At 38.5% G+C, this 13,805-nt stretch overlaps 1 protein-coding gene across 1 annotated transcript in view; it reads left to right on the top strand.

Moving 5' to 3' along the window:
- Positions 1-8,542, top strand: part of LOC139728337 (receptor-type tyrosine-protein phosphatase eta-like) — a 79,720-nt gene extending 71,178 nt beyond the window's left edge. The window contains exons 24-29 of the mRNA XM_071639282.1: positions 2,730-2,820; positions 3,020-3,231; positions 4,478-4,600; positions 5,459-5,612; positions 7,480-7,616; positions 8,185-8,542. Of these exons, the coding sequence (XP_071495383.1) occupies positions 2,730-2,820; positions 3,020-3,231; positions 4,478-4,600; positions 5,459-5,612; positions 7,480-7,616; positions 8,185-8,292 (825 nt within the window). The 3' untranslated portion in view covers positions 8,293-8,542. The remainder of the gene's footprint in view (positions 1-2,729; positions 2,821-3,019; positions 3,232-4,477; positions 4,601-5,458; positions 5,613-7,479; positions 7,617-8,184) is intronic.
- Positions 8,543-13,805: the final 5,263 nt, after the last annotated feature.

The raw sequence follows: 13,805 nt of genomic DNA, 5'->3' as shown, positions 1-13,805 counted from the left end.
CATTTGCTCACGTCCACATAAATGCATCATTGAAGGGCATGTGATAGGGTCTATTGTACTGGTGGAAACCTTCTGTTGAATGACAAAGTTCAGACTGATGTCACAATGGACCTTATCAGGACGAAGTGATACTGTAAAACACGATATTTTCGAGGCATGAAATTTTCACGAATTGGAGCCAGCGGCCTTTTTATGCCTCCGCCACGAAGTGGTGCCGGAGTCATTATGTTTTCGGGTTGTCCGTCCGTCCGTTCGTCCGTCCGCATTCGTTTACGCGATAACTTGAGTAATATTGACTGGAATTGTACCAAACTTGGTCCAAGTATAAAGTATGATGGGGCAATTACTTGATTAGATTTTGGGTGAAATCGGCCTGCGGCCAAAGGTCAAAGGTCAAGGTCAAATCATGAAATTGTATCCGTTTACGCGATAACTCAAGACTGGATGGAGCAAATTTCACCAAACTTTGTTGGAGGATGATGTATGATGGGACAATTACTTGATTAGTTTTTCAGTGAAATCGGACAGAGGTCAAAGGTCAGAGATCAAGGTCATATCCCAAAATGTATCTGTTTACGTGATAACTCAAAACTGGATGAGGCAGCTTTCACCAAACTTGGTCCAAGGATGATGTATGATGGGACAATTAGTTGAGTAGATTTTAGTGACATTGGCAAGAGGTCAAAGGTCAAAAGGTCAAGGTCAAATGCTACAAATGTTGCAATTTCCCCCATATCTATGCAATGCCCAAAGGTATTTTTTTGAAACTTGGTGTGGACATGTACTACTGCGTAAAGATTCTCCAGAGAGAGTTTCATGTCATATGGTCAAAGGTCAAAAGGTCAAAGGTTAGGTGAAAATGTTGCAATATCACTTTTCTCGCAAATGGTTCAATGTATCTTCGTGGAACTTGGTACATACATATGTACTGACTGGCAGGGATTATCTAGGTAGTTTAGGGGTCATGGATCAATAGTCAGGGGTCAAAGTTCAAGGTCAACTCCTCAAAATTTTACTATTTCCCTCATATACTAGTATATGCAATGCTTGCATTATTAGTTTCAAAACTTAATACATGTACATGCATTACCTGATGGAGATTCTCCGGGAAATTTCGAGCCAGAAGGTCAAAGGTCAAAGGTTAAGGGTCAAAGGCCAGGTTTCAATGCCCCCCCCCCAAAAAAAAAAATAAATAAATAAAATAAAATAAAATAAAATAAAAAAAATATCTATTTTGTACCATCATTACACTCTTTCTTCATACCTTGGAAATTACTCAATGCATAAACTTATGAAAAGGTCTGTCAGAATTCAAGTAAAAATTCTCAATTCCCCAAATACAGGGGAAACTCGGTATAACGAACACTGCTATAACGTGATATCGGTTATTACGAGGAAATTTTCCCGGTCCCAAATTTCCTTCCACACAAGTCTATGTAAAATGCTACTCTTATAGCGAGATCAGCTATAACGAAATAACTGCTATAACAAGGTAAATTTTGTGATTTCCAAACAAAGAAAAACATAGCCAATCAAACCTGTTATAGCGAGGCAAAGCAAAATGTCTTCGGGTAAATCTTTACTTCGCCTGTGCTATCATGTTCCGAGATTGTAAAGCTCGATGCGCCAAAAACTGTCTTGTACACACATATTTTCTTCAGTTCACTCTACAGCTAGCACCGCATGTTGTACGTGTATAATGTATGTGTGTGTGTGTGCGCACTGATACATGCAGAAAATGTGGTGGGACATCATCATGACGTTTATAGCAAGTGTGAGGCATCTGATGCTGTGATTGGCTTTCTACGTAGGGAATTCCCCATCTTCACACACACACGCAGTCATAATGTACATACAGAATGTGTCACACACACACACACAGCATTGTGCAGACCATATTCAAGCTTTCCACACACAACACACACCCATACCATAACCACATACCAATCCACAGACGATCTTCACACAATCGCAAGCTATATAGATTTACAAATTCAAACATCTACAATTAATAAGAAAAACATTCTTGATATGGATTTCATTGGCGAAAAAACATCTTCTTACCCATAAAGGTGAGTAATTACCTCACACACATTACCAAGTTATCAGTATTGATTGAAAGAGGATGGGTAGTCCCACGTGTGCAAATTAATGTCTTTATGTTATGCTTTCTTTTATGCCTACTGATATAACGAGATATCGGCTATAACGAGGAAAACGACTCGGTCCCGACCATCTCGTTATATCGAGTTTCCACCGTATGTGTACCTGCACTCTTAGAAAATTATAACAAACCCGCAAGACATTTCTGACAAACGTGTCATTTCAATATTTTGCCAGTTATGTGAAACTGTCATGGATCACACATTGTGAAGACATTGTACTATACGCCCATTGGGAGAATCATGCATTATGGCGGAGGCATCAGTCGCCATAGCGACATTTCTAGTTTGCGGCATGAATTTTATGCAAGTTGCCTGTAACATTCAATGCATGAAGTGTAGACAAGAATATTCATGCGCATTTCAATTTTGCGAATCTTGGCTCTCGCGAAGTTCGCGAAATCAAAATGCACCTGAACATGTCTTGTTTTACAGTATACACGTGTCTGAACTACTAGAGAGTAGAGCTTGTCTCTCTGAATGCTTTTTCTCCAGGCATGTTTAGTCATTGAAGAAATCCTGTTTTCACTTCACATGTGTGCGTGGCAATTTTGATTCTCCTCACAGGAATTGCGCAATGTCGGTAAGGACCAGTCGATTGTCGCGGCGACGCAGGTGATGAACCGACCCAAGAATCGATTCACCAACATTCTTCCCTGTGAGTATGAAGCATATTTACGTTTGTGGTAATTTGATATTTCCTGGCTAGCAAACTGCTATCTGGCGGTCAAACATAAAGCTTTGTTTGATGATGTCCAAACATCGCGTGCTGACACACTTCTTTTTACATTGGATGATTATTTTCCCCACAATCTTTCCTTATTGTATTCTGTCTTCTTCTTCTTCTTCTTCTGAAGACGAACATTCTCGAGTAAAGCTGAGTGCGATTGATGACGAGCCCAGCTCGGACTACATCAACGCCAACTACATGCCCGGCTACAGCTCGCCCCGCGAGTTCATCGCGTGCCAAGGACCTCTACCGGGAACCCTGGATGACATGTGGCGCCTGGTGTGGGAGAAGAAGACAACTATCTTGGTCATGTTAACTCAGCTGGTGGAGAGAGGCAGGGTACGCTCCACTCCTCCATCCTCTCCTCCTCATCCTCATCCTCATCATCATCTTCCTCTTCCTCTTCCTCTTCCTCTTCCTCTTCCTCTTCCTCTTCCTCTTCCTCTTCCTCTTCCTCTTCCTCTTCCTCTTCCTCTTCCTCTTCCTCTTCCTCTTCCTCTTCCTCTTCCTCTTCCTCTTCCTCTTCCTCTTCCTCTTCCTCTTCCTCTTCCTCTTCCTCTTCCTCTTCCTCTTCCTCTTCCTCTTCCTCCTCCTCCTCCTCCTCCTCCTCCTCCTCCTCCTCTTCCTCCTCCTCCTCCCCCTCTTCCTCCTCTCCTCCTCCTCCACCTCCTCTTCTTCTTCCTCCTCTTCCTCCTTCTCCTCCTCGCCCTCCTCTTCCTCCTCTTCCTCATCCTCCTTCTCCTCCTCCGCTTCCTCCTCCTCCTCCTCTCCCTCCTCCTCTTCTTCATCATCCTCCTCCTTCTCTCCTTCCTCCTCCTCCTCCTTGTTCTTCAACCTTTAATCTCTGTTCTCCTTCCTCTCATATTTCCTTGTTTTCTTCGTTCTCTCACGTTTCTTCTTTCCTCTCCTTTGTTTCTTCTTTTTATTCTTCATCATTTTGTTTCTTCTTCTTTTTCATCATCTTCTTATTTTTTCTTTATCTTCTTTTTTTTTCTTCCCCTTCCTCTTCAACCTCTCCTGTTGCTTTTTTTTCCTTATATTGATCTTTTTGTTTTGTGTTTTGCAGCGCAGTTGTTGCATGAAATTTTGTATGCAGTTTAGGGGCAGCATAGGAGCTTGTTTTAGTCCACGAGCACTTCATTACTCTGAACGTGTTTACAAACATGTTTCAGAAACATGATTACAAATGTGTTCTTTGTAAGTCTGAAATCCCATACCGGTAGTATCATTTTATTTTTGTATGAAATAATGATTGGGAATTTTTCAGTGAATTTCTCACTCCCCTAGTAAAGGTGAATTATAGTCTGCAGACAGTGTTTACTTTTGTGCGTTTGTTTTGAACACTGTGCTCTGTCATGTAATGTTATAGTGACAAATATACTTTCTAACTAGTAAGTGTTTTTCAACACTCCCTGAAAAGATGAGTGAATGTACTGAACATATGTTATGTTATGTTTTCTATTTGGTGATGTGCATAAATCTTAGCATAAATCTTAGCATAGATTTTAGCATCTTACTGGTATTCAAATTCGTGCAAACTTTTGAACTGTGTTTCACTCATACTCTCTGCTCTTGTTTTTTGCAGGTAAAATGCCATCAATACTGGCCTGAAGACTACACCTCTGTCATGTATGGAACTATAGAGGTCTCACTTCAGTCGGAGCAGCATTACGAACACTGGATCGTGAGAGAGTTCACGTTACTAAAGGTCGGTAGTGCCACAGCCATACCGATAAGAATGGAAGATAGGGCGGATGAATTGTCTTAGTGCTTCGGTAATAGTTGATGCCATACAGATTATCATAATTAGACATCGTCAAAAGAGTTGAAAAATTTTAATTAACAGGTTGTGTATCATTGATGAATGCACAGACATATCTGGCAAGTTTAAAACATTAAATGCTGTGATAACTGTCTTTTATTGGCATCCAATTATAATGATGGTAATAAGTATGGTCTTCTTTTTTGTGGTAGCCTCTTCAGTGTTTCCACTGTTCTACCAGAGGGCTCTGAGCTGCTATTGATATCACCCTAGCCTTGCAAGATACTCGTTTAGACAGCTGGGTCAAGAGGGACGTTGTGGGCAAAAATATCCTGTCCAAGGATGTAGGCACTTGGTGGGATTAGAGCTAGGGACCTCAGATTGAAGGTCAAGAGTCTTGTCCATCATGCCACAGTGCCCAGAAATACTGTCCTCTAGCTCTTCCCACCTGTATTCATTTTAGTCAACTTTCTCATGGTGCAACATTTTACTTTCAAACATTCTTTCTCCCACTCATATTTCTCTCACTGAAACATACCTTCTAATGGTATTATATCCAGTATTTCATAAACATTTATTTTGTAACTGCTGTACATAGGGGTCTTAATTTTCAGCCAATCGTTAGATTGACATTTCTGAAGTTAGCATGTGCTCAGTTGATGGGTATTAATCTATGTATGTTTAGAACACTGACAGTAAATGCAAAAAAAAAGCAAAGAAAGAAAAGTAAAACAAACAAACAAACAAACTAACTAACCTGAAATGATTATTCACTATGGATCCTCTTAATATTTGTCTGTGCAGGATAGCACGAAGCGAAAAGTGACTCAATACCACTTCATGTCGTGGCCTGACCACGGCGTGCCCGACCAGACGTGGACAATGCTGGACTTTGTGCGGGTTGTAAGGGAACAAATAGAGAGGCAGGCATTTGCTGAGCCAATCATCGTCCACTGCAGGTAAGAGGTGCAGTGAGAAAATTTATAGTTTCAGTAGAGTGCCTCTTGCAATGTGTAATGTGAAGGCGGTACCTGTCCTTGCACTGCAATGCATTGTGGGAATATGCTTTCCATAACATTGCAATGCATCTTGTGAATGAAATTGTCATGACTTTGTAAGTCTTTGTAGGAATGTGCACATGCCTTGACATTGCAATGCATTGTGGGATTGCACTTAACATAACATTACAATATACAATATACTGTGGGAATGTGTATACCATGACACTGCAATGCATCCTGTGCATGAACTTGCCATGACCTTGCAATACATTGTGAGAATGTACTGTCCTTGCATCACAAAACCACCAAAAAGTCTGACACCAGACATGGATATTTAGTTAAGGACGCTATAACTCATTACAAATGGACATTCCAAACCTACATTTTGTATCTATTAAGATAATGGAAAGGTAGTACACAGTCTGGAAAAGTTGGTACTGAAGAAAGGGGCTTTGAAGTTTAGGGTTTATTCAAGTGTTTAATCTCACTGAGCTGTTCTCTGCACAGTGAATGGAACAAAAGACAGGATGCCACCATCTATAGCAACCACAGGGAAGGGATTATCAGATTAAGCTGAAAATTTGTACACTCTATCAACACATTCTATTCATGACTAGAACTAACGTTCAAAGCATTAGTAACATCCTTTCAAAAGTTGGGGGGGGGGGATTGAAAGTGAAGATTATGTAATCTTGTTTCCTTTCAGAAATGAAAACGAGCCTGTAGAGCATATTCAATCGCACTATTGTAGAGAAAAACTGCAAAAAAAAATACAATTTGCCATTGAGTTTATGATTACAAACTTCAGAATTATGTAGTAGAAGAATTGTTTTTTTGTTTTTTGTTTTCAGAAAACCTTAAAAAACTAGAATTTGACCAGGTTGGCCTATTTCATCTAGTTTGAGCTCTCACATTGAATTCAGAGGCATGCAACTTTTTGTTGGTTTTGAGATGCATGGTCACATATACAATGTTTTCATGCATCATTGGAATGTACTTGCGATAACGTTGGAATGCACTTGCCATAACGTTGGAATGCTCTTGCCATAATGTTGGATGCACTTGCCATAACGTTGGAATGCACTTGCCATAATGTTACATGCATCATGGGAATGTGCTTACCATGATACATACATACACACACACAAGATGATGTTTACTGTAATTTTGTAAATCAGAAACCACAAGGGTGTTTTTGAAATTGATATCTTTCTTTTCCTCCTGGATTTTTCTGGTATATCCAAGTGAGTTTCATTTCTGGAACAGACAATAGTATATCCAGCAAAGACACAGAGAAATAATGGAAAATCATTTTGAAAGTGTGGTAAACTTAGCATGAAATAAAAAAAATGCCTCATGGAGTGGATGCATATTATAATTGATCTTCATAGGTATTAACTTTCTGAGTATCATCACAGAATGTCTGTATACATCTAGGTACTTTTCAATTTACGAATGATCGTAATTGTAAGGAACCTAGTTTGTGAATTGCTTCTTAATCATACATTGATTGTATTGTCCACTTCAGCCAAAAAGTGAAATATTATCCATGCTGTCTCCTAGAGTTTGTCTGAATTGGTGTAGGTGGGCAGCAATCTTTGATGGATGGTTTAATGGTTTGACTCTCCATTGAAAAAGTGGGGTCTCTGAAAGTGCATTGATGATATACAGTGTTGTGTGTGCTCAGTACGTTTTCTCATGAGTAACGGTTTCCATTGTTGATGATATTGAATGTGAAGACATTTGCCACCAAGCAATGCTATGCTCACAGTCTGGTATTCTATGTCTCTCTCTCTATCTCTCTCTCTGCTCGGAATCTACCAGTGCTGGGTGTTGGTAGGACGGGAACCTACATTACGCTAGACAGGTTAATGCAGCACATGCAGGAGAACGACTTCATCGATATATTTGGCATCATCTGCGAAATGAGGATGCAGAGGAACTACATGGTTCAAACGGAGGTACGTGAGCTCTCCCACCATCTTTACCCCTGCCTGATCGCTTACGCTGTCAGCACCACTGCTCTAGCCACTCCCTTCCCCATCCCCAGCTCTGCCACCCCCAATTTCTCTCACAATTATTACATCACGCATTCATTTATGGAATTCCTCTGAAGGGGAAGAAGTTTCCACAAAATGACTGGTTTGCATTCCGGGAATGTTTGAACCAATAATGAAAATGATAATAATGAATATTAAGAAGGGGGGGGGGGGTGAGAATGAAAATGATTTGTGTATGAGGAATATGTCGCTCTGTGATTGATGATGATAATCCACAGCATTTGTATAGTGCCATAATCTGTTATAGAAACATTCAAAGGTGCAGACTCAATGTTACAGAGAAAAGATGGGAGGGAGTTCCATAGGCGAGGAGGGATAGAGGAAAATGCCCAGTCTCCGTATCCCTTGAGATGTGTAATGGGCATCTGCAGAGTAAGGCCTGATGAATTTGAATGAATTATATTGTACTTAAAATGATTTATAGTCCAATACTAATGCCTTCTTCCATTCCCTGTGTCTCTTATCACAGAAACAATACATCTTCATCCATGAGTGTGTGATGGACCTGATGCAGGATCAGCCTGCCATGGTTGCCAACGGTGACCTCAATGAAAATCTGTACGATGCGGTCATGTAGGAGCAATCCGAGATAGTTACCATCGTGTCGGATGTCATCCGTCGTCATGGTTACCACTGTAAATCTTTCGTGATCAACTCGAGGACCCAATTTTCCATGACAGTCCTTTGATGATAGTGTAGTTTACACCATGACAATAAGTGATGCAATAAGTGTCACAGTTGTATGATGATATCACATTTTTCACGTTTTGAAATGTATACCATAAATCAAATCATGCTACAGGTTTTTAAATCACACTCCTCAACCATCACCCCCTCCCCCCAACTCATTAATATCAACTCAGAGAATGAAGAGAACCAAAGTCCAATATGTCTTTCCAACTTTGGACTTCCAGAAATGTGGTATCGCATATTTTAGTTTACAAGACCACATGAAAACAAAAATTCCCGTGCTGAAATAATTTCTTGCAATGATGGTGTTGAGTTGAAGAGTAAAGAAATATCCCCAAAAGATCAGTGATGAGCTAATTAATCATGGGACAGAAATCAGCTTGTTCTTTGCTGTAATCAGTGGAATCTCTCAGTCAAAGACGCTCTGTGCCATATCTTTCAAAGTGCAGAAGTCCTAGATGCCTTTTAAACTCTGTTGTGGTGAAGTGAAATGTGATGATGCTCACACTTTTTATCTGACAATAAGGAGTCACAGTGCACTTATCTTGAAAACTTAAAATGGTGTTATCTAAAGATGGAAAAGGTGAATGAGTATACATTGTTTGTGTGTGTATTTGTATGTGTGTGTTGTGTGTGTGTGTGGTTGTGCATACACACATGTTTTACTGTATATGTTGAATGTGAAATATGTATATTGGAGGAAAATAATGTGCCAGTGTGTATGATATATTTGTATACAGCCAAAATGGTAATGTACCCAGAGCTTCACAATTCGGATTGATGTGTTGCAGTGATTCATAACTGTGTGTCTGTGCTTAAGAAGAGTTTGACAAGATATGTGTAGATATGAATGTGTGGTGAATGTTAATTGTCATCCTGTGAATACAACTCACATTTCACTGATGGTTTATGAATTTTCAGCACATATTTGATATTCTGGTTCTGTATGTGAGATTTGTGAGAAGAAAGTAAGGATTCTTTAGTTCATTTTGCACATAGGTTGCATTATTTCAACTTTGCTTTAATATCTAGCAAGCTTTAACACCGAGGGCTGTGAAGCAGCACTGTGGATATGATTGTAATATGATGTTAGATTGTAATACGAAATGACATTCCTTTTGTACTGGTTGCAAGAACAGTAAGAAGTATCAAACTGTTAAGTACTGATTTTTAGCTATACTGTGAAATGTGAAGTATTTTTCAGAGCGTTTTTTTTTTTTCTCTCAGTAAAGAAACTCAAGTATGTTTTGTTACCTCAAAAGCAGTGAGATTCCTCAGAATAATGTGTGTTGGTCATGGCATGCCAGTAATAATGAAAGCAAGTAACATTGGATACTATTACTAGGCTACGAAGTGGGGAATTATGCTGCAGATTAGTAACTAGTGCCTTGGCACCTCATCATGATTTCACTGCATATGCTGTATTTGAGAAAGATTAAATGGCGCTGGTTGAATTCATTAAATCTACACACAAAATCCCCCCCAAAAAAATGTACAAAATTTACCAATTTGAGGGGAAAAGCAAAAATTTTAATCTTTTGAAATGATTATGCTGCCAATTTATGAACTAGTTATAAATTAAGCAATCATAGAGGTTTTCGTAAATACTTCAGTGAAATGCTATAATATGAATGAGGTCAAATAATGTAAATTCTTCTGTAAACCTACCAACCGAAACAAACACACAGGGGAAAAAAAAATGTTGGAAATCATGATAAAAAGATATAAAATATATAAAAAAGGTATATTGTTTCCTCTAACCTGACAAGTGAGCAGACAAGTCAAAAGGGATAAGGTGTGGGGGAGGGGTACTTAAGCAGGACTCCACAGTCAGCCGTGTAAATGAGGAGATTCTGTAAAAGGGAGATGATATAACACTGACAGATCTAGTTTTTTTTTCTTTGTATTTCCTTGTTATTATTATCAGGATTAAGAGAGAGAGAGTGTGTGTCTGTGTGTGTGTGTGTCTTTGTCTGTGTGTTTACTCCCTTTATTGAGTTTTTGAAATGCACAGTGAAGTATGCCTGTCGCATAGTTTCCTGAAAAGGATGACAACTCAGTATTGAGGGTGCTGGCCTCCAGATGAAAGAAAAATCAGTACTGAATTGTCTTTGTATACATATCTGCATCACACTCAATTATTTTATATTATCTTTATGGAATGACTTATGATGTAATTTCTGGACTGTGATTATTGTATGACAGTGCGGGGCACTGTGATCACTGTTGATATCAATGAAGATGTGATTTTGGAATGTCTAATTTAGTATTATTATTGTTTCTTTAATACAAATGATGACATCGTGCCTTGATCAAAGTGAATATACATGTAGAGTTACATAATGTGTATACTGTGTATTTTGTATATTTGTACGCATACCAAATGATGCCAAGTACTCACTTTTGTAGTGTATGTTGTGAATGATATCGCGAACACATTGTTCTGAGTGGTATTAGTGCTATGATAAAAGTGACTAAAATTTAAGAAATATGAGTCTTTCATTTTGTCATGCCTAATATCAACAATTTCAGACTGGCGACCAGTATGAGAATCGCTGTGTGAGAAAGAAGTGGCCTTTTGACTCAAAGTGTATTGGTGATTGCATTATTTTTATATTGTTCTGTTGATGTAGACTCAAGAAACAAATGTTTATAGATATGATGAGAATGATTTACTAGAGTATCCCCACATGTATGTAATTCAGATGGAGAAAAAAAAAAGGATGTAAGATGCACAAACTCACACCATTGCGCCCCAGGTAGTGTGGCCTTAAAAACTCTGAACTTGATGAATCAGATACGCCTTGAAGAACAGTGTGCCAAGTGGTATTCAAGAAGAGCAGGGACTCGTACATGTACTTACTATAACTTGCAGGCACTGAAATAATTTTGTCTTGATTGGATAGTAAGCCTTGAACTTGACTTTCATATTTAATTTCATTGCACGCTTTTTCACCGTATTTAAATACAGAAAGAAATGGTACTAGAGTTTGTACATACACTGTATGTGTCATTAGTGAAATATGTGAAATTTAATTGCAATATCCTTCAAACTAATGTTTGGCAACTGAGTAATGCATCTTTCACCTTTGAAGAATCAATGATAAAAAAAGTCAGGATGAATGTACTATTATGTGTGTTGGAGAGTCTGGGGTAATGTTATTCCTTATCTCCTTTTTTGGGGTTAACTTTGGATTTAATGAGCGTGCACTTTCAGTGGTGATAGTTGAAAGGGGCATAATGTTTTTGATAATACATGTAAGCCTTTCAAGAATTACTTATTAACACTTAACCTTGTAAGTCTGACACAAACCATCCAGGCTCATATTGTAAGGTCACCTGATCATGTTATGCAAAATGCAACTTTGTTTCTTGTACCATTACAACATTATTCTTTTGTTTGTTTGTTGTTTACTTACGATATATGGCACTCTCTGAGGCCTACTTAGGTGTGTATATTTCTGTTTTCTTTGTGAAGTCACTTTAATGGCTGGAATACAGATTTGATATTTCAGGACAAGCAGTTCATTTCTGTAAGAACATGAATGCCATAGTGATGGAGTATGGTTGCACTCATTGTTTCCATTTTGTTTTCTAACAACAAGTCAGAACAAAGTTTTGGATTTTAGCCGAATGGTCTGATCCGATGGCAGTTGTACTGTTGGATGAGTCTCAGTTTGTGCCCATGCATGTCTGTTTTTTTTTTTGCAAGAGTGTGTTTGTCTGTACTTGTCCATAGCAGTATGTAATCAAATTGAAACGTTTCATATTCACTTAGCCAGCTGTCCAGGTAGTGCCTTGTCATACTTGTATGGAGCCCGCAGCATTCTTGTCTTGAAATTTACATCATGGTCACGCTGACGAATTTGTCATCACAATCTGATGGCGCGCAAAGTTTGTTGTTAAATATTTATATATCGTATGCATCTAGACGTCACAGTAATTTGTACGAATCGTGTCTTGATTCGTGTCTGTACATTCCATGTCCCAGTTGAGAAACCATTTTAGGTTCACTGTAGCCTAGTGGTGCAGCTTTAAAAGTAAACAGATTCCACACTCTGAATTTGTGTTTTTACACTGACGTGACTGCATCTCTTCACCGCTCAGCAAAAGTTGGCAGTGTCATCGAAAAATAGGATGACATACGTATGAAGATTTTGGAGACGTTCGAGAAATAGAATTGTGGAAAGGTATCTCATTTCACACTGCTGAGTGTGAGGGATAGTCTGGTTTTATATCACCTAATGTAGATTTGAAGTGATTAGGGACACTCTTTTTCTATTTCATGCCCTCATGATCAGATCTTTGAGAAACTATGAAAGTACTAGTTTACTGGATTATTGTGTACCACTACTGTATGCTCCTTCCAGTTCAGAGCCAAAGTGTGGAAAGTTCTGTCAAATCTCATCTTGACAATTCTAAAGCCTTGATACCGGTTTGAGAAAAAGGAATAATTATCAGAAAGAAAATCATTTGCTTTCTTCTTGATCATAGAAGATACATTGTATCACATAATCTGTGTATGTAGTATGTTTTACAAGAAGTAGTTTTAAAGACCAAATTTGGCAGTGTAAAATGGAGATGCTGATATGTAGTCTCCCTGGAATGAAAACTGAATTGAACTCACTGCATATAGTTGTAGAACTTACAATATCTGTATTGCTACCTATTAGCACACATATTCCTCAACGCAGTAAAATTGTTCTATTATGTAGTACCTTGACCTAAGGATTTTGGGTCTGTACACAGAAGTAGGTGTCCATGTCAAATGATATATTGGCGGTGACGACGTAAGTTAAACTTTTGAGGACTCTTTGTATCTTTGTCACAGGTGTAGTTTTCCAACACATTTTAGATTCAGCTACTTTTCTCACTCGGTGAATATCTTTGCATGACACAGCATGGGAAGGCATGAGACCAATTTACGTGATCATAATTATGGTTTGGGATGCTGTATAATTACAATGTCCTGATGTATTGATTGGTGTATGGGAAAATACAGGACTTGTCACATCACACTGCGTACAGTGAATAATTTACACTTTTATGTAATACTGGAGTTGACTATGGTGGCTTTACACATTGAATGTGAAGAAATTGAGCAGAGTTTTCTTGCGTTAAGGAAAAAAAAGATTGGCTACACGATCGCTGCACACACAAACACACCCCAAAAAACAACAATGTAAAAGTGATTTGTTTACCCATTCCACTTTAAACTATTACAGAATGCTTACACATTCTTATAACTTTCACTGAGTTCTGATTCTGTAGCTTACATTACATTTGTTGTAGAAATGTATTTATTCAAGATGTTATGCACAGTTGGATATATGTAGTTCTTTTGTGTGTTTTTTTTATACTAAGAATGCATTATGTTAATATGGTTTTCTGATGCCCATC

Source organism: Diadema antillarum, unplaced genomic scaffold (assembly GCF_040938485.1).
Source record: "Diadema antillarum isolate AM-2024a unplaced genomic scaffold, OU_Dant_1.0 seq00000173_RagTag, whole genome shotgun sequence".
NCBI lineage: Eukaryota > Metazoa > Echinodermata > Echinoidea > Diadematoida > Diadematidae > Diadema > Diadema antillarum.
Note: the sequence above shows the minus strand (reverse complement) of the source record. Positions and strands in the feature narration are given on the sequence as shown.